Source organism: Acomys minous, assembly GCF_964271855.1.
Source record: "Acomys minous genome assembly, chromosome: 6".
Taxonomy (NCBI): Eukaryota; Metazoa; Chordata; class Mammalia; order Rodentia; family Muridae; genus Acomys; species Acomys minous.
In genome coordinates this window covers 68616815-68637664 of record NC_140487.1, presented here as the reverse complement: position 1 = coordinate 68637664, position 20850 = coordinate 68616815, and the positions used below count along the sequence as shown (strand labels likewise).

At 44.4% G+C, this 20850-nt stretch overlaps 1 protein-coding gene across 4 annotated transcripts in view; it reads right to left on the bottom strand.

The window, feature by feature from the left end:
* Positions 1-20850, bottom strand: part of HIPK2 (homeodomain interacting protein kinase 2) — a 178508-nt gene that overhangs the window by 112195 nt on the left and 45463 nt on the right. For all 4 annotated transcript variants that reach the window (XM_084785522.1, XM_084785524.1, XM_084785521.1 and 1 more), the window contains exon 2: positions 9365-10448. In XM_084785522.1, coding sequence (XP_084641648.1) covers positions 9365-10448 — 1084 coding nt within the window. The remainder of the gene's footprint in view (positions 1-9364; positions 10449-20850) is intronic.

Here is a 20850-nt window from a genome sequence, read left to right as displayed (position 1 = left end):
CGGTGCTGCAGCTCACATGAGATGGGGAACGCACTATCCCAGCTTAGTGTACTGTGGCTTCAGTATTCTCTGTGCTTAAAGTCCTGCCCTGGAGCAATCCTCAGAAAAGAAGCCCATTCAGTCTTCACACATTACTCAGCTCCAAAGTGTGCAGTCAAATTAAAGAAACAAAGGCAAACCTGATGCCAGTGGCCCCTGCTTTTCCTATGCTCTGCCTGAGGAGGCCATGTGCAGACTCCTCACAGGGGAACAGAGTCCTGTGGCTTCCCTTACCTGTTCATAATGACACTTATGGTGGTCAGCATCGTTCTCCTAGTCCTCACTCCTGACTTTGGATCATCTACCAAAGACACCACCTGAACTTAAACCCTTGTTTGTCTCAGGGATCTCTTTTTGGGGAACCCAAAGAAAGACAATGGTTCCCTAATGTCATCCTGTCCACTTATATACAGGATCAAGGGCCACACACTTGGGTACCCACAAAACATCGATCCACTGTCTGGCACAAGCTGTGCGTGGCTTGTTTTGTCCCAGTCACCCTCCTTTACACTCCATTTGAGCCAGCAGCTGCTGGGACAGAGAAGAGAAGGGTGGCCATGCATGTATTTGGCAGGGTGGTGGGCTAGAAGCCAGTTAAAGAGACTAAGGGTGGCAGAGATCTGATGCCATGGGGTAGACTTGACAGGCAGTGGCCCCAAACGCCTGGGAGAATGGGCAAAGTGACTGGAAGGTGCCACAAGCTACTCCTCAATTTAGTCAGAGAGAGGATCAGGGTAAGGGAGCTCATTCCACCTGAAGTTGGAGACAGCACAGTAGAGGGCACTCCTACTCGTGTCCTAAAAGCTCAACACAAAACACAGTGCCTGACCCATACCTGGAATTCAAAAATTACATGTACAATGCCTGAGTGAGAATTATGGCTGCTAACACAGCTGGGCAGTGTGCTGGAGCTATCTACAATAGGTGCTGTATCTACTGAAGTTATACAAGTCACATACAGTGTGGGGAGCCAAGCCAGATCCTGCCACGTCAGAAATCCCGTGCTTAGGCTGCACGCTGTGACCTTCCAGTTGCTGACCTCTGCTGGAGGTGGTCTTTGTGTTCCAGGCCATCCTTGGACTATTTACCTTTGAAACAAGTAGGGAAATCCCTACTGAGAAACACCTGGAGGGTTAAGGAAGTTCTTACGGAGAGCTGTTCAGGCTATTGTGTTCTTCTTGCCTAGGGAGCTAGGGAGAGAAGGATCAGAATAGATCCTATTGACCTTACTATATAAAGTCTTACTCGTCCACATTAAAGAAAAACCTTGATCAGAAATTTCCTGACTTGATTCGTTATTTCTCACGTCTCTGTATCCTACTTTCAATCCGCACTCCCTCCTTCAGGTGAACCCTGATTAGATTTTCCCCGCGGGCTGGGACCCGGCAACACGGTCCTATCTCCTCTCTGCCGGGCATCTGCTTGCTGGTCCCGCCCCACTCCAGACCTGCTCCTCTGAATCACCCGCCCTTTCGGTTTGCCAACCCTCATGACCTCTCCATCACACTCACCAACTATTTTTTTATTTTCACGTCCACACCACTGAGTTTTAGGAGTTTAATCATAAGACATTTAACAAATGAGCCCTCAGAGGAGCTACCTATCACTCAGAAGAAAGGCCAACAGCTCAAGGCCAGGCTGGAACCAGTAACCCTATTTTCTAATCTTAACAGGGTAGATATGTACTTTCTATGAGAAGAGACTCTGAAGCCCAAAGCACCTGCAGCACGTTCACAGAGAATGACGACAACAATAAAGAAGGTGGAAGGAAACTTTAGAAGTGGTTCAGATGTGTGTGAATAGACTGTGGTTTCACACTGGTGAATCTTTACAAACTTTACATCTAACAACTACAACTTGTCAAAAGCTTTTTGAATTTCAATACCCCATTAAAAGTGTGTTAAGAAGAAAAGCAGCCAGGCACAGGCCTGTAAGTCTAGCTAGTGGGAGGCTGAGCAGGAGGACTGTAAGTTCGAGGCCAACCTAGACTAAAAGATACCAACAGATAGTGAGTGAGACACTATCACAAAAACAGGTTAAAAAGGGGGTAGTGTATGAAGATGTAACTGATAGGAGGGCACTTACCATCATGCTCAAGGCCCTGTGGATGCCTCTCAGCACTAGGGGAAAAGGAAGAGAAGAGAAGGATGGAGAGGAAGATGGGGAAGAAGAGGAAAGCATTTGCCGTGAAACTTGACCAGTGCCTGTTCCTGTACCACTCCCAGTGCACCTGCCTATTAAATTGGTTTGGCATGTCCTATGTCTCCAATTTCTAACAAGCACCATGAGAGATTCTGAGGTTGCAGAATCCCTAGAGCTCACTTTGAAATCAACTGGCCTATAACTGGAGCCCATGAGGCTCTAGCCTTCCCATCTTTAGGCTTAGAGACATGCAGCTGGCAGCCCTACAAGGCAGAAAGCTGAGCCGAGTTTCCAGGGCACTGACACCACTTCTGCATCTGAGCCTTCAGACCCCAGGGACACTTGAGAGACTTCTGTTGTCTGAGGTGCATGCTCATCTCTGTCTTGCACATATGCTTGTGTCCTTCTTTACACATGCATTCATCTCCCTCTCTGTCTCTATGCACACCAGCATCCCTGCATAGAGGGTAAACGCCACCCTTTCTCACAAGCATATACCCGTGCCTGCATAGCATGTATGGGTTTCACTGTGGTACCTAAGTCAGTGTTTATGAGCATGCACAAGACCTTCCTCTTTTGTGTATAGAAAAGTTGCAGCAGAGAGCTGCTCAAATACACACAGGCTATCACACTGAAAAATATTTTTGTGTTTATTAACAATCAACAGGTAGTTATAAATATGAATTAATACTTATTGAAAGATTAATTTCAAGATGTATACTATATAACTGAAGGTCCCAGAGAATTGAAGGCATCTAACTAGCCCAGGTACCTTATTGATCACTTCTTTATAGAAACAGCAGTGACTCTGCTTGCTTTTACATGTGTATAGGTTGGCAAATGAGACTGTCAGTAAGCTGGATAGTTTTCAAATATTAACGGCCAATGTGAGCCAACACTTACCTCTTCTCCTGTTGTCTTAGTAACAAAAGGCAGGTCTAAGAGCTAATGCTTGCCACACGCAACTATTTTCAGAGCTCTTTTTCCAAAGTGTGCCAGTCACTTTTTATACATTATGATCTGCATAAGTTGTACTATTTCTGACAGTTCTGTTTGTGGCAACACCCTCTATTGGAGTGACTTACACCTTCCGCCTACAGTCTTTGTAGAATATGCCCTATTCACAGTTCATGGGAAACTAAGGAATGTTCCCAGCATGAGTTAGTGATGTCACATTAGTCACCAGCAGGGGAAAAACTCCTTCCTACCCACAGCCAGAATCTCCAACTCTGGCCCACAACCTGGTGAGCACTTGGTGATCAACAAATTCTAGTCACAACAGAATCCACATGGAACAGCGTGGGTGACTCACAGTTAACAATATTCAATGAGTCAGGGAAACAGGTGGCAGGGGCAGGACAGGACTGAGGGCTGAGGTGACCATGCAGAGACGGTCACTTTGTGGTGGTGCTAGAAGCTGAAACAGGTCCCAGAAGAGCAGAGCTTCAGAATCCAGCCTGAGAGAGAGCAAAGTCACAAAGCAAAAAAACCTGTTCCCTGCTAAGTCAGTTCTGCAATCAATTATCAGAAAAGCCAAATGCACTAAAACATCCAAAGTTTAGACCATGGGGGTGAGGTCACCGTACAATCTAGAACCTCTGTTTTCATTCCTGAATATTTTTGGTCTTTGGGTCTCTGACCAAATATCTGTCTATTTTGCCTTTCTCCAACTGATTATATCATTATTAACCTCATCAGATTATTACTTCTTCAAGAATTTACAGAAGCTTCCAATACATTACTTTGACTTAACCGCAGATCTTCATGCTGTATCCACAACTCCTACTGTCAGACCCCCTACCTCCACCACTGTGCTCCAGCACAGGCCCCTTCAGCCACTCGCATGTCCCTATGCTCCTATGTCACTATGTCCCTATGTCACCTTCCTGCCTATCACAAGCTCCACCCCCCAGACTTCTCAGCCTCTGCCCGGCTCCTACTTCCCTGAAGATCTACCTCAAGATGCCCTCACCACAGCTCTCACTCTCTACTCAGCCCATCTCGCAAAACTCCTTCACTGACCCTGAGCTTTGTGGCTGTTTTGCTCACTTCCGCTACTCACTTCAATCTGGTATACAGTGAGTTCATAAGAAGTATCTGTTGAATAATCACACACTTGGAATAACAAATATCAGAATTATATCTCTAGGAATTTCTTTTAAATCTGAAAGAGGCAATTAACTCAAAATTTGAGAGCACACCTCACTTCCTGTACCCTTTAGTATGTAGATATTCAGAGCTACTGAATCAATGTCTGGCTTAATGAGTGGAATTAAAATTAATTTCCATCCTTACCTAACAACCATTCCAGAATCATCTGAAAGACAGCCTCTGCACCCAGAAGAATCAAATCAAAGAGTATTTTAAAAACCTATCTATCTAATTAGTTATTTATTGTGTGTAGTATGTGTGTATGGACACGCTTATGTGCCGTGGCATGTATGTAGAGGTTAGAGGACAGAGGTCAGTTCTCTTCTTCTACCACATGGGCCTTAGGGTACAAACTCAAAAGTTATCAGGATTAGTAGTATATAACTTTATACCTCTGAGCCATCTCACCGGCCCTTATGGCCTGATTTTTATGCCCAAATTTGGGGATCTTAGCAATGGTCTTAAATGTTTCAAATAAGTCTATACAAAATATTTTGAATAGTCCAGAGCAGAAACAAAATTGTACACATTGTCACCTCTGACCATCTTTTGCCCAACAGTGACTTTTTTGGGGGTTTTCAGAGTTTATTATTTGGTCCTGTTTTTAGTTTGCGGGTCAGAAATTCCCTAGCACTAGTTAATTACTTGCTCAAAGAGCCCAAACCTTGGCATCAGTGTACAATTAAATAAGGACCAGGCAGGGACTTCCCTAGTGAGGTAAAACAAGTAAACAGAGTCACCTGCCACTGTGTTCTTTTGAGCATATGAGCACATGAAAGGCAGTACCTTGGAGGAAGCCTGCTCTTAGTTGGAACAGGGGTTTCTCAGGAGTCTCTGGGTGTGGGTAGAGGGTGGGGGCTCCCACGGATCAGGGGTTTCTCAGGAGTCTCTGGGTGTAAGTAGAGGGTAGGGGCTCCCACGGATCAGGGGCCTCTTCCCCTACAGAGGGCACAATGGCTCTGGGATGGGATCTAGCACAGTTCTATTCATATAAATTCTCCAGATTCTTAGGTACAAGAAAGCTTAAAGCCAGGCATGGTGGCGCATGCCTATAATCCCAGCACTCGGGAGGCAGAGGCAGATGGAGCTCTGTGAGTTCGAGGCCAGCCTGGTCTACAGAGCGAGTCCAGGTCAGCCAGGGCTGCTCCTCACTACCCTCAAGTCTCCAGTTCTGCCTCTCTTCATTGTGCCCACAGCCCTCTGTTCCTCTTTCTCTTCCATTTCCCCATCACTTACTTGCTTCTCTTCGTGGAGCCCAAGGTCTCTGAGTGTCTTGGGTAGTCTCAGAAGTGGTCTAGGAGTGCTACGCCCTACTCGTGCATTATGGCGCCGGGCAGGGATCATCTCAGGCACTGTCTGTCCCCTAGGCCTGCATGAAGACCCGACTGGTGGTCATCTCAGGCTAGCTTCCTGTTCAAGCCCCTAGCGCCAGACTGGTGGTAGTCTCAGGCTTGCTTTTTTTCAGGGAGTGTTAGGCTACTAATCATTCGGATGCTTATAGGTCAGAACACTGAGGACAGACATAGCCTCTCTCCTCTCTGCCACCTACTGATGCACTAAGACAAGGACCTTATGATAGACAGTAAAAGAGTTTCTCTTGTCCTCTCTTCCCCAGTAAAGGTGAAGTAGTCAGAAAATCAACAGGAACAGTCTAGTATTGACTGGCTGTTCTAAACAGCTAGGATGAACAGGGTCAAAGCTAAATGTTGCTCTCATGAGCTCTCACTGACTGATGTGGCAACAGACTGACCAACCCAGGGCTCAGATGAGGTCTGTGGTAGGCCCAGTGTTATGATTAATTTGGAAATGAAACATCATTCTAGGACTCTGTGCCCTTGACCCCAGTCAATGGCTGCCTAGCTGGCCCTGAGGACCCGAAACCATGGAGACTCTGGAGAGAGGAAAAACATTCTGCCTAGAATTTTAGGTTAGTAGCCACATAAAGCCTAAAGAAAGGGGTACCATGACACCCCAAAAGGTATCTCAGATGGAAGCAGGGCTGCAGGAAGTAGAGGTGACTATGCCCACTGAGGGATGACAGGCAGGAGCTACTAACTGTAAGCAAACAGCCTCATCACCCCATGAGGTGCTCAGATGGATGACTGGGCTGGTGAGCAGGGACATCAAGTCCAAGAAGAGGACTCAGGCCTGCCCCAGTTCCCATGGAAATGTCACTGCCATTCATACGTTTCCTGAGCTAGGGTTCCTGAAAGCAAAGTACACAACAGAGCCCTTGGCAGGAGGGGCAGCCAGTGGGCGGAGTGACAGGGGCACAGAGGGCAAGAATACACAAAAAAGGCTTCAGAATCCCAGTGTAACTTTTTGAGTCAAGGTTTCCTACACGGATGCATTGCTTATTAAGTATAGTTGTAAGCCATTTTCCAAGCCTCCATGCCTAATTTTTAGCAAATTTCAATGAAGCCGGATTCTGTTCACTAAGAGCAATACAGGTTAACTAAATAATAAAACCTCACACAGCCCTTGAGTTGGCATAGTTTGCCCTAAATTCAAGCCAAGAACTGGCAAGAAACAGCCTTTGGCATCCTGAATTTGTAAGTCTAATATAAAGTGACAGCAAAGCCTCCATTTTGCAGTAACGAGAGAGTAAGCTCCAGCAACAGCCACCTCTGGCCAAGCTGTTTCCCTGTTATGAGCCATGCAGAGCTGGCTTTCCAGGAAGGGCCAGGTACTCTCCAGATATGAGCTCTCAGCCTCCTTCTTTACACTTCCCCACTGTCCGGCTCCACCTTCCTAGATGGCTCTAACAGTGGGCGCGTGGCTCCCCTCCAGGCTGAATGGGGGAAAGAGAGCCCACACGGGTAAATCTACCCTCATGAGTATGCAGAAGCCTGTGGGAATAACTCTTGAGAGCAGAGGGCAGTACATATACCTAAGGGCAGGAAGAAAGCCATCACTTTCCAGTATCAGATTCCAGAACAGGGCAAGAGCTCCTACAGCTCAGGAATCCCTCCTAAGAGAAATGGAGAGGCTCTGAGTCAGACCAAAGAACAAGACAGACAGGAAGGTATGGCTGGCGGCTGAAGGTGAGGGAGCACAAGCAAAGCAGAAGGAGACATACAACCGTGCTGCAAGCACTGGGTCCGGTGTGAGAAGCAAGACAAGATAGGGGAGGCCAAGTAGACAGGGCCTGGTGGTCAGCCTCAGATTAGGTCATAGGTCAGCTTGTTAACACAGCTCCAGTCTGTCCAGTCTTTCCTCTGGAGCCTTCAAGAAGATATGGGAATACACATCCATATGAGAGTGTGGGACAGGAGGTTTCATGCAGCAGGAAATCCTGGGATACTCCTACTAGTGCCACAAGTTAACCTCTTGGGTATGGGTCGGCCTACTTTCTCATGGTGGTTCTGAGTTCCTTTTCTCGCCAGCTTCCAGCTCTGCGGGACTGGCCGCTACTGCTTCCAGCACAGATCTTTGTCACTCTATAACCTTGAACCTTGCGTCTCATCTCCACGACCTCCTGACACGGTGTCCCCCACAGGCTCCAACAGCACCCTGGGACTGTTTAGAAGCCCTAGCTTCCAGCTCATAGGTCAGGAAATGAGAGTACATAAAGTTAGGCAGTCAGCACAAACCACAGCCTTGTGAGTGCAGGGGTCAGTCCAGTTCTGGATTTTACGAATGTCAAAGCCTGCAGCATGCTAGAAACTCTGGAATGGCCAGGGACTTGTTTATATCTTGGAACTTAATAGTGTACAAGGTCCATATAAGAAATGAGATAAATATTTGTGTGGTGTCTGAAGGAACAAGTTTTCTCACTAGAGTGTGGATGTGTTTTGCCCCTCTAAGGTCGTGAGTTCAAAGAATGGTCCCCAGTGTAATGGTGCTGGGAAGCGGTAAGGCCTAGTGTTTTCACTGCCAGTGCTGTCTTTGGACGGAACTGATGTTAGAAACCCAAGTTAGTGTTCTTCAATAAAAGTTGTCTGAATAGCTTGAATCTAACCTTGAGCCATTATATATTTTCCTACCTAGCCTTGTGATCGCTTATTCCTATGCGTGCTCCCACCATTGTGGGGCCATCTACCATGAGGCTAAGGATAGCATCACGACCTTGAACTTTCAGAACTCTGAGCTCAATAAACGTCTTTATAAAATTATCCTGCCTTGAGTATTTCCTTACAATTAATAGGGGGAGGGGAAAGGATAGTGTTTTCTGACATAAACTTCTCACAAAAGGAAGCAACTTGTCCCTGGACAAAGACCGTCCCTTCCTCCAGCCTCTTCCACATGAATATAATAGTAGTCTTCTGAGAAAACTGCTGTCAACCTACTGCACCCTTCCCCTAGCACCACCCCCCACCAACCCTTGCTTGTTCAAAGTTTCCAGGACTTGTTCCAGGCACTATTCACAAATCTTCGGATCTGGCCTGGCAGGTCATCCTCGTCTCCTAAATGAGTCTCGCATTTTGCTACCCTATGCCTGTTATTGGCACACCCCCTTCCTGCTCTAGCTGTCTGGATCCTCCCCGTCCAGAAGGTCCTGACTTCTCCACTCTGCTCTTCACCCAGCTCCCAAAAATCTTTTCCAACTCTCTATGTCCATCCAGATCAAGAGTGTTACTCAGACGCTTTCCTAGATAGCTTCTGTCACTCCAGTCTGCATGCATCCTAATTTTCAACCACATTAAGGTCTCTCTTTTTGTTTTATTTTATGCATATGAGTGTATGTATGTATGTATGTATGTATGTATGTATGTATGTATGTATGTATGTATGTATATATACCAAGTCATATCTGTAGGCCATAAGAGGGGGATAGATCCCCCAGAACTAGATTTACTCAAAGTTGTGAGCTGCCATGTGGGATGCTGGGAACCAAACTGAAGTCCTGTTAAGAGCAGCAAGTGCTCTTAACCACTGATCCATCTCTCCAGCCCCCATATTAAGGTCTCTTCCTGGTAACAACCATTATCTTATGTTCTTATCGCCCCCATGGTGACTCTTTCTGTACATTCCCTGTGGATGCCACTGGACCTCCTGCATCCTTTGACTATCTCCATGGAAACAGTCTTACCTGTAGTATCTAGATTGCAAGTAGGTAGAACAGACAGCTTTGGACACATGACTAGCTGAACCAAAGTCAATGACCTTCACTCGGTATGGTTGTCTGGATGGATCCACCAGCATGATGTTTTCCGGTTTGAGGTCAGCATGGATAAGACCCAGGCTTTTGAGTTTCATCAGGGCTGTGGCTACCTGCTGAAGAACTGGGCGAATATACTTGAGGGGCAAGGGGCTAAACTTGTTCTGTTTCAGAAAGTCATAGAGGTTCTGCTCCAACATCTCAAAGACTAAACATGTGTGATTCTTGTGTTGGAAGCACTCATAGGCCCGCACAAAATTATAGTCATCGGCGCTCTCTGTGCTTAGCCGGGCCAGGATGCTCACTTCAATCTGACCCTGCCGGGCATAGGATGGGTGGTTCTTTAAGATCTTAATGGCCACGATTTCATTGGTGCCCCGTTTCCAGCACTTGACCACTTGACCAAATGTCCCTCGCCCCAAGAACTCTAAAACCTCATAGGTGTTGGTCATGGAGCACAGCACCTCATGCTGCACCAGCTGGTAGTCGCCTTCACTGTTGGAGCCACTGTTTTTAGAGGTGGCAGTGGATGTGGTGGCAGTGGCTACAGTGGCCCCGCTGGCATTATTCTGAATCATGGGTGGATGCTCTTCAATGATCTGCACGCTGCTTGTGTTCTCAATCTCCTCACTCTTGCGCTTGAGTCCACATTTTTGGTAGGTGTCAAGGAGGCTCACAGTGCTTCGACGCATTAGGTTATGCGGTCCGCCGAGGACTTGCCCGGTGACAGAGGTGCTACTTGCTGATGTTACAACTATGTGTCCAGTATTTCCTGGGAAGATGATGGTCTGCTCGTAAGGTAGGCTTGGGTTTGGGATTGGCAAGGAGGTGCTGACGGTTGTGGAGGCTGGCTGAGAAGGTGGTATGTTCTTGCTCTGGCTGTACACTTTGCTGTGGGAGCCGTACCCAGTCATGTCCCAGTTGGAACTTGGCTCTACTTTCAGTTTCTTCACACTACAGAAGGCACTTGATTGAAGGGTGTGAGGGGAGAAAACTTGCACATGTGAGGCCATACCTATAAGTAAAGAAAAAGGAAAAATGAATGCTTGATTACTCCTCCATAAACACAATCAATTCATTTATGCTCTGATCAGATTGTCCTTTAACGTCAAAAAGAAGCTTGCGGGCCGGGGAGGTGGAACCGTGGGGAAAGCACTGCTGCAAAAGCGTAAGCGCTTGAGCTCCCCAGAACCCATGGAGGCCGGGCACAGCCACATGCAACTGCAAGTCCAAAGCTCCCATGGTGAGATAAGTGACAGATACAGGACAGTTCCAGAAGCTAGTCACGGGCTAGCTATAGCTAGTCTGGCATATGTAGCAATAAATAACAAGAGTCCATCTCTCAAACAAGGCAGAGATGGACAGATTCTTGGGGTTTGGTGGCCAGCTCGTCTAGCCTAACACTGAGAGGCCTCATCTCAAAAAAATAGGATGGAAAGTGATTAAGGAGGCACAGATTTCAACCCAAAGTCTATAAAGACACACACACACACACACACACACACACTTGGGAGAAAGAACTATGATTTCATACTGACATATCTGAAACTTAGATAATCTTGAAACCATTTAAGATCTTTCTGGAGTGGCTGCATAATTTATAATTATGGTTATACTGGAAATTTAAAAAATGTGATATATAAGGAAAAAACACTACAGTGACAAGAAAGGCAAACTCCTTAAAGGTACAAGAAGAAACAAATACCAATTACCTTCTAAGATGCCTCTGATAACCATTTCATGTGTGTGTGCGTGCGAGCGTGCGTGCGTGCGTGCGTGCGTGCGTGCGTGCCTGAGATACTGAATAGCCACCCTACCCCCCGCCCCAGCCTATCACCATTTCTTACAAAAGCTCTTAGGAGGTGGAGAGATCCTCAGGCTTCACTGCTACTTAACCATCTGGCTTGAGCTGCTCTCTGACCCCAGCATTATCTAGAGTGGTGGTCTAACATCTCCCTCTTAATTTCATCACTTGTCTCCCAATCCTCACTCTCTTCAGTGCATCCCCACCTTCTGTTTGTTATTATTATTTTACGTTTTTTTAAATTAATTCATTCATATTACATCTCAATTGTTATCCCATCCCTTGTATCCTGCCATTCCTCCCTCCCTCCCGCTTACCCCCTACTCCCTCCCCTATGACTGTGACTGGGGGGACCTCCTCCCTGTGTATGCTCATAGGGTATCAAGTCTCTTCTTGGTGACCTGTTATCCTTCCTCTGAGTGCCACCAGGCCTCCCTATCAATGGGATGTGGTCAAATATGGTGCATCTGAGTTAATATGAAAGTCAGTCCCCACTCTCCACTCAACTGTGGAGACTGTCCCTCAAGACCCAGCTATTCCACTCCTTGGAATATACCCAGAAGATGCTCCAGCATACAACAAGGACACATGTTCAACCATGTTCATGGTGGCCTTATTCATAATAGCCAGAACCTGGAAGCTGCATCTCCACCTTCTATTCTGCCCAGAATCCCGAGGTCAGTCTCATGTTCTGCTAGCCCTCTAATCCATATTCTCCTATATTTCTCCAGAATACTGTTTCTGAGATTCTTTTTTTTTTCCTTGACGCTATTGATTCTCTTCGCTTATTGGGCCAAAGCCTTTAGCTGGTACTGAATAAGCTTGTCCAAATGAATCACTGACCTAACTCTCCTTTCTGCCTTCAAATGTGTGTACATGCACAAACTTCCGACTTGCAAGACAGGAAGAGTAACTGTCATAAGCCCCCTTCACTCTTTCCTTCCTCTCTGTAAATTGATGTTTCAATGCTCATTCTTAATCCTTCTCCTCCAACATATTCAAATACCATCGACCTGTGTTCTTAAGGTACACAACTTCCTAACTGCCTAACCCAATGGCTCTTTCAGCCCCTACTCTCCTTAACCTCTCGCAACATCTGATACTGCTGACCACCACTTCCTTCTTGATGCTCGTATCTGCACTAATGTGAATCTGTAACTGCCTTCCTCCTCCCCATGGCTAATTACACAAGGGGTTAAGGTAGCTCCTCTTCTTCCTCTTCTAAAATGCTGGTGCTTCCAGTAGTCTGTTTGCTCTGGAAGGCATCATTCATTCAGACAGCTTAAGCAGTCATCTCTGTGCAGGCAACTCCCACATGCTTATCACGGGCCAAGTTCTCACTTGAATGTTCCAGTAATGTATTTCTGCCTCCTGCTACATCAAAGATAATCTTCCAAAGCTGAGCTCTTGGTTCCCCCAAAGCAAAGCCATCTAACCCTCCATTCTAATACTTGCACTTCTGTTAATAAAACTTTTCTCTAGTCGTTTGGCTCCCAAGCTGTGGATTTACCTTGGTGAGTCTTCATTACCACAACAGGCAAAAGACACTCAGTCTTGACGGATTTCTCCTTCCTTTAAAATGTCTTTTTTTAAAAATAAAAAAATATTTAAGTAGCCATAGGGCAAAATGTCTCTTGTATCCAACTTTTTAATTACTATCCTTTTGGCCATTCCTATAGTTGAAATCCTTATTACTTTTTAAAAGTAACCCTAAAGTAAAGCTAGAAACCTGGTCCACTGAATCATCTAAATGTGCCTGTGTCTGGCCAGCAGACTTGTCTTAACTACATAAACCTCTGAGCATTGTTCCTCTATCCAAAACTCCCAGAAGATAAGCTGAAGAGTCAACATACAGCTTGGTTCCACACACCTGCTAGCTTCATCGTCAACCACTGATTTTCCAGAAGTCTCAACTCTAAATTGGTCCCACTCATCTTCCAAGAACAGAATGCCTCCTGTACTAGCTTCACTCAGTCTCCAGAACGTTCTGCCTTCTGCCATGAAGTCATTGCTTCTCTTAACTAATCTAAAGACCATCCAGTTTAGAGCCCTAAGCCTGGGCTTTTTGAGAGAAGGTCTCATGTATTTCAGGCTGGTACGAAACTCACTATGTAGCCAAGGATGACCTTGAACTTCGATCCTCCCGCCTCCATCTCCCCAGTGCGAGGATCACAGGTATGAGCCTGCACACTTGGCAAGTTGTTTTTCTCATATACTATTTACATGTTTAAGTCATGTTTCTACAACTAGACTATATTCTGGCAGCAAGGACTCTAACTATACCTCACAACTCTCTGTCTCATACTTCTTTGTGTCATCCCATGGCAGGCCAAACTTGCAGTGCAGGAGTACAACTGTTAACTGAAGAAAGCCTGTAACTGCTTTGTCTCTAGCCACACACATCTAAAGAAGCAGGCCTGACTAGAAATTGGAGGGGAAAAAAAAAAAAGACTTTTTAAAAAGCAAGAGAGAGGACCAGGTATGGTGGTACATGACTAAACTTCCAGTGCTGGGAAGGCTAAAACAGGAGAATTGAGAATTAGAGACTATTCTGGGCTACACAGCAAGACCTGACGCAAAGCAAACACTCTAAAATGAAAAAATAGCTCCTGTCATGGGCTGGACGGTCATGTTCTGCCTATGTTCTCGGTACACGTGCTTTGACATCCCGGAGGCAGGTCTGCTCAATCCCTAAGCACTACTCTGTGAGCCCATGGATCAACAGAGACTTCCCTTCTGGTGTGAAAGCTGACTCCAACCTTGACATGGGTACCATGACTAACATGCCTGTATATGTCTTACATGATTATTGCCTGACATGATTATTTTGGCTTGTTATGCAACCATACTTTTCATTTGCTTTTATGTCAATATCTTCCTACTACACAACACAGAAAGTGGCTATTCTGTTTAATAGTATCTCTTAAATATACAGTTATAAATGCTATGAGACAGACAAGTCCTACCTGTAACCCACAGGCCTCATGTGTTCCAGTGCACCTTCAAATATGGTCCAACACATTTGTACATGGCGTTTGTTACAATGTCAAAAGGTTTGACACCCTTGAAGCAATACAGAAAAGAGCAGTCCTTGGCTTTGAGCTACCTATCCCTGGAAGAGGCTAACCAAAATTAACATCTGCTTTAGCTTCGGTCCCTTGACTGGCTCTTGCTCCTTACTCCTCAAGTTACTGACTGACAGGGGAAGAGAGAGTAGGAGGTCAGAGGAGAACTAAGCTGATTACGCACAAAGCTTTGGAGGCATTGGTCTGAACTGTCCAAATTGTTTCAGAAGTTCTTGGTGGAAAGGCCACATTGCAGAGTGGAATTTTACAAAGGGGAAGAGGGTAGCTTATGACTTATTTGTTATTGGGATGATAGCCAAGGGTCATAAAACTGTGGAAATAATCACTGGCTGCCTTGGGTGACAGATGCCCAGGATCAGCAAGGAGACCTGCATGGCTAGAACCTCCCCACACCCTCCACTGTGGCCAGCTGCCTCAGATTCTGGCCGGGGCTGCTGTGGTCACTGCTGAGGTCAACACCACTATTCCAAGAACTAGACCTAAAGTTTTCAACAATCTTTTTACCTTTGTTCTACAGCACAGACCATTTTCCTCTGGGAAGGTGAATGTTCAAACAAAATATAACTAAAGAAAGCCATTAATAATAATTGTTTAAGCCCTAAAATCTTTATAAGGAATAAAACACTGTTATTTTGGTAGCTTCATTTTAAAATAATCTCACAGCCACAATCAAACTTACTTCTAAACATTTCCCCTTGGAAGTCTTTTCTGGAACAAACATCCTGGTTAGTTGAGCTCTCTCTGAGTTAAGCCCACAACTTTTGCCATTCCATTTGTTCATATCCCTAAGGCAAAGGACAGGGAAGAGGGTGGGGAGACCTGCATGTTTTCTACTGTAAAGGAAAAGCTAAATGTTTCCTCTCATTTCTTTATGGTGTGACCCCTGTACTCTTCAAGGACTACTGACCTCTGGGACATACAAAATAATAATAGTAATAATTTCCCCCCAGAAATGGCAGGGGCTGGCCGGACATTTTCAGTTTGGTCTCATACAAAATTTCAATCTCTGTCCCTTCTCTTGGGCTCTTAGAAGAAAAGGTGGCTTTGTCCCTCTTTCAGTGGGAAGATAGGTTTTGACTCCCTGGAGGGCAGTATGAAGGACCCAGGGAATAACACATGAAATCTGCAATAGTTACACCTGTTCCTTGGAGGTGTTGCCCATCCAGACCGTTCTATAAAAGCCTTAATGGCCTCTCAAGATAGAACCCTACATAATGGTTGTACATGCATTGATTGCTGAGATATAGGATGAAGTAGCTACAAAGGTGTGGTCTTACCACCATGCCACTGGCTCTTGAGCAGGCCAAAATCGTGAGCAATGAACACCACAGATCCTGCCATGTTTCTGGGCTTATGGACAAACTAACAGTAAAAGAGGCTGATTTATAAACCCACTACAAATTAAGCCAAATTACATCACACAACTGTATGTAATAAATTCTTCATTGCATGACAAAAAGTAGTGCCTATAAATCTGCTTAAAAAGTTACAACAGAATTACAGTGCATCATTTTAAGTCATTCCTTTAAAAGATAAGACTGTCTCATGTACCAAACAAATCAGGGTCAGGCAGGTTTTCAGTGCCTTTTGGTAACCTGCATGTTTAAAAGAAAGAAAGATTAACTGCTTTTTAGGCTCCCCGCAATGTCCATTTTACACGAAAACATATGTATAATAAGCCTGTGCTTCAAATACTATTTTTAAAGCACTTGCTTTGTAATCTTTATTTGGATGCCATGTATGTCCACAAAACGCTATCACACTCCAGTTCAGCCCCCTATTTCAAATCGTGCTGCACCGTTCTCCGGGTTTTACATTACCTAGCACACACCAGGCTCTGGGAGGGGTGTCTTTGGGGCAGGGTGAGTGCGTGTGCACCTTTGCCTCAGCCAGCCTGATAATCGTGGTATGCTCATCCCATTAACACATGCTGCACACAATCTCACTCTCACACAGGGCTGAGCTGCAAACCATGAGGTCAGACCATGGCGTGGGATCCTAGAACAGAGGCCAATTCAGAGCCTGACCTCAAGTTCAGGTCCAGGTAACTCTGTGTGGCTCTTTGTCTTTCCTATTCTTTAAGTTTCAACAGGAAATTCTTTTTTCCAGAGTTAAAGACAACTTTTGCTGGCTTTTTGAGACAAGGTCTTGCTATGTAGTCCAGGCTAGCTTCAATACAAATGCTAGGATTAAGGAGTGCGTCATCATGCCTACCTAACTTTTTTCATTTACTTAAAGAAAAAATAGCTAAAACTCTTCATTATCTTGAGTTTTTAGCCCACTATTTTTTAAATGACATTTATTAAAAGACTGAGTCATTTAGTGTATTTTTCCTAACATATTTGCTTAGTTTCCTCAGAACTTTTTATTTCACAATTGGATGAACTGAAAAGTTGCTTCACGTGTGATTACATTTCCTTTCCATTTCACCACCTCAAATTATCTACTGGAAGATCAGACTCTCGTGAAACTACAGGGATAAGTGAGGGTTCAACTATATGATTAATTTTTTTAATTGAATTCAATTTTATTGAATTTAGCTAAGCTCAAGAAAAGAAATATAAGTAAAAATGGGCATCGTTTTTTTATCAGTATTTAAGGTTTAATTTAGGCTTGGCATATGTGAAAAGATTGCCATTCAGAATTCAGTTACATAGTTAGTTAAAGAGAGTAGAGTCCAGATCACCACAGTGGTACCAACTTCCTCACTACCTAAAACCTTCTAGGCATACACTGACTGAACCATGAGCATCTATGGAAGCTACAATGTTACTTTGTTTCTTTATAATACAGAACTCAAAGGACTCATTCCCCTACTTAATAGAATACCCTGTCTTTTATATCATATTTGCACATTAGATATGAAATAAGTTAAGATAAATGTTAGAAATATATGTCTATGGCAGAGCCTGGTGGTGCATACCTTTAACCTCAACATTTGGGAGGCAGGTAAATCTCTGAGTTTGAGGCTAGCCTGGTCTACAAAGGATAGCCAAGGTTATACAGAAAAATTCTGTCTCACCCCCCACCAAGAAATATGTATCTAAATAGAAATGTCTAAACACCTAGAGAAGGGTAAATTTGCATAACCCTTGATAAATTTGTGATTATTTAATGCCTCGGATGGTTGAAGAGTATTGGAAAAAATTCTTCACTGATATACTATAGAATACTCATAAAACTGTAATTATTCTGTGTGTCAAGTTCGCATTTAAGAGTGTGAGGCAATTTTGATTTAGTCTGTTTCTAAGTGACAGATTTTCAAAACTGTGTATACTAAATATCTTTTAGGGCTCATATCATTTTCAATAAGGGGGTGTTTATCCAGTAGTATAATGTTAAATACATAGCAATTCCACCAGAGCAGTGTGACATTAACAAGTTCTTCAGAATCTTTGTTGATAATGACAGCAGCAATACTATTGTACGGAGAATTTGGAAAATAAAATAAATCATTCATCTTATCTGTATTATAGGCCTTCAACATAAAAATGACTGGCGTGAGAGAGAATGAGAACACAAAAGCATCTATGGCATTGCCGTTAGCTGGGTGTGGTAGCACATGCTTGCAACCTAAGCACCCTGGAGGAAGAGGCAGGCGCATCTCTATGAATTGGAGGCCAGTACAAAGTAAGATCCCATGTCAAAAAAGAAAAAAAAAAAAAAAAAAAAAAAGACTTCACCACTGACCTAAAGGAGCTTAAAGTCTCAAGTATCATTAAGTTCTATACCAATTTAAAAGAACAACAGGCACTGCCAAAGTAAACTGCATAATTCAGAGCAGCAATCACTCAGGTTGTAGGCAGGCAACTGTGATTAAAAAAAAAAAAAAGATGTGCAATCTTTTGAAAGGTGAGGCTGGTGTTGCGCGTCCTACTAGGAGGGTACAATCCCAAAAGCCCCACAGTGGGGAGCACTGTTTTCTCTGTCCTCCAGAAGCTTCTGCTTTGTTTGGAGACAATTGAAGTACAGTTGTATATCAGTAATATATTGACAAATGCCAAGACAATAATCAACCTCCAGTAGACACTGTGCATACCAACTGCCTATTTACCCAATTCTGGTACCTCTAATAATCTAGAAATAACTCTAAACATTCGAAGCTGGTGTGATGCCCCAGCTCTCCCCTGACCTATGCTTTGGCTTTCTCTTTTTGTTACCACACATGTAATTAATAAAAAAAATTTTGGAGACTTTCACCACTCTGCTCTTTTCTGGACTCTCGGTGTTTACTCCGCAGGACTGTGCAGTAAGCTGCATTTTCCCTATAAACAAATGGGTAAATATGCTTAGGGAGATGACGTAAGCTACCCAACGTCACTTGGCTACTAGCAGGGTTGAGTTTGGAACTGAGGTCTTCCTGGGTCTCCAATTCATGTCATTACTTCTGCTTCATTTGTTTGGTTCTTGAATTAGAAGCATCGACCATGAGGCCAGGCAGAGTAGCAACCATGAACAGATGAAAGTCAAAAAGATGAGGGAGCAGATCTAACTACGGGACAGAGCTGACTAAACTGACCGTGTAATGGTTACCCACAACAATGACCATGGTGTCTACCATTTCTGTCTCCTCTAGACAGGACATTTGAGATTTTTTTTTTTTAATGTCTCTTTTAAGAGGCAATCATCTCTTTTCTTAATGTGCAATGGGATAGTGCCCAGAACACTGGTCTTGAGTAAGAAGACATAGACCAAGTGACCTGGAGAGCTTGCGTAGCAAGCAGGAAGGTTGTCACACTGGCCCAGAGGTAAGGCTAGGAGGATCTGACCTAGGAGACTGAGAAAACAAAGGAAGGAGCAAAAATATAGGGCTTCACAGAGAAAAAAATAGTAAGACACTGACAGGTTCAGAACATAAGGGCAAAGGATAGACAGGAATCAAATACACTTGACGGATGAAAAGAAGTGAGTCCACAGGTGGTAACAAGAGAGATGGAACATGGGGTCAGACATCTGCGGGGGGGGGGGGGAGATAGTGGGAGAAGAGGATAGAACAAGTTTTCAACAAGTTGAGTAACAGGCACTGGCATGATATGTATGCTGAAGTGTCCAGACATTAACTCATACTACAACACGGAAACAAGGAAATGCTTGATTTAACTGAAGTTAGTGTAAGGAACTGCTGGTGTTTGACAAGCAGCATTTGGAACCTCTGTCCAAAGTAGCTGGCTGTGTGTGTGTGTGTGCATGTGCGTGTGCGTGTGCGTGTGCGTGTGCGTGTGCGTGTGTGTGTGTGTATAGGCCAGAGGTTGATGTAAGGTATCTTCTTCAATTGCTCTCCACTTTATTTATTTTTAGAAATCAAGGTTTCTCACTAGACCCAGAACACACCCAATTCAACTAAACTAGCTGGCCAGCAAGCTTTAGGGAGCCCTGTCTCTACTTCCAGTGCTAGGATTACATGCATATGCTCAGCTTTCTGTAGGTACTAGAAATCTCAGGTCCTCCTTTACACAGCAGGCATTTTACCAACTAAGTCATCTCCAGTCCCAGGTTGACTTTTGAAAGAAGATAAACCATTCTGAAAAGAGAACGGAAACTGATGGGAGGAACTAAGCCTGCACAGGATTAATCAAAAAGAGGAGAGGGCAAGGTGGCCCTAAATTGATTCATGGATAAACCAAAGACAATGAGATGGCCCAAACTATTGAAGGACAGAATGTGAACAGACATCTAAGATATCTAAAGGATAGAGACTGCAAAGAAAGGCTCCTGGTGCTGAAGAGACACAGAGACAGAGTCACTGCTGCCTGTGACTGACCCAGCCAGGGGCCTGTGCTCAGAGAAGGTTCTCGTTAGGTGTCAGGAACAACAGAGAGGCTATGCTACATATATCAAGAAAAGGTCAGGTGGGAGAATGGGCAAAGGGTTGCAGCTGCAGATGCTGGTACCTTGATGAAAATGGAAGTCATGGGAGTAAAGCTGTTTCCCAGGAGAACAAATGCAGAAAGTAGAACAGATGGCAAATAAAGTAATCCTTGGAGGGTACAGATAGGATGTCAAACAGTATGAGGAGGACTCATGAGTCGTAGGAAAAAGCCAAGAACGAAGTGAGAATAAACATGATTAGGGAATTGATCCAGGAGAATAAAAACAGAGGAGTGGCTGGGCCTGGCTGGGAATGTGCCCTCCTTTTTCCCAGAGGTCAGAGGAGAAAAAAGGAATATCCTGGGAAGAGAAGCAGATACACCACATATGCCCCTTGCTTTTCCAAAGCCTTTTGTATTATCTGCCATAAGCTGTGTTTCTTCAAATTTACTGTAAGTTATAGTTAACTCAGAAAACATCTTTCCCCTGCTATTTGCAAATTTCTCATACATTTGTCAACCTACTGGTTCACTATTTGTAAAAAGTCAGCCCTTCTCAGTGTTCAGGCTCTCTTTTCTTTCTGAAAGTTATCAGCCTTGCCCACCACTCCAAGCCTCTTTAGTGACTTTTTGTGACTCCCTTGCATAAAGCCAATGTTATGCCAAGCCAGCATGTCCATGGAATGGATGAATACCTGTAGTCTAAAGTCTGCCTGTGGG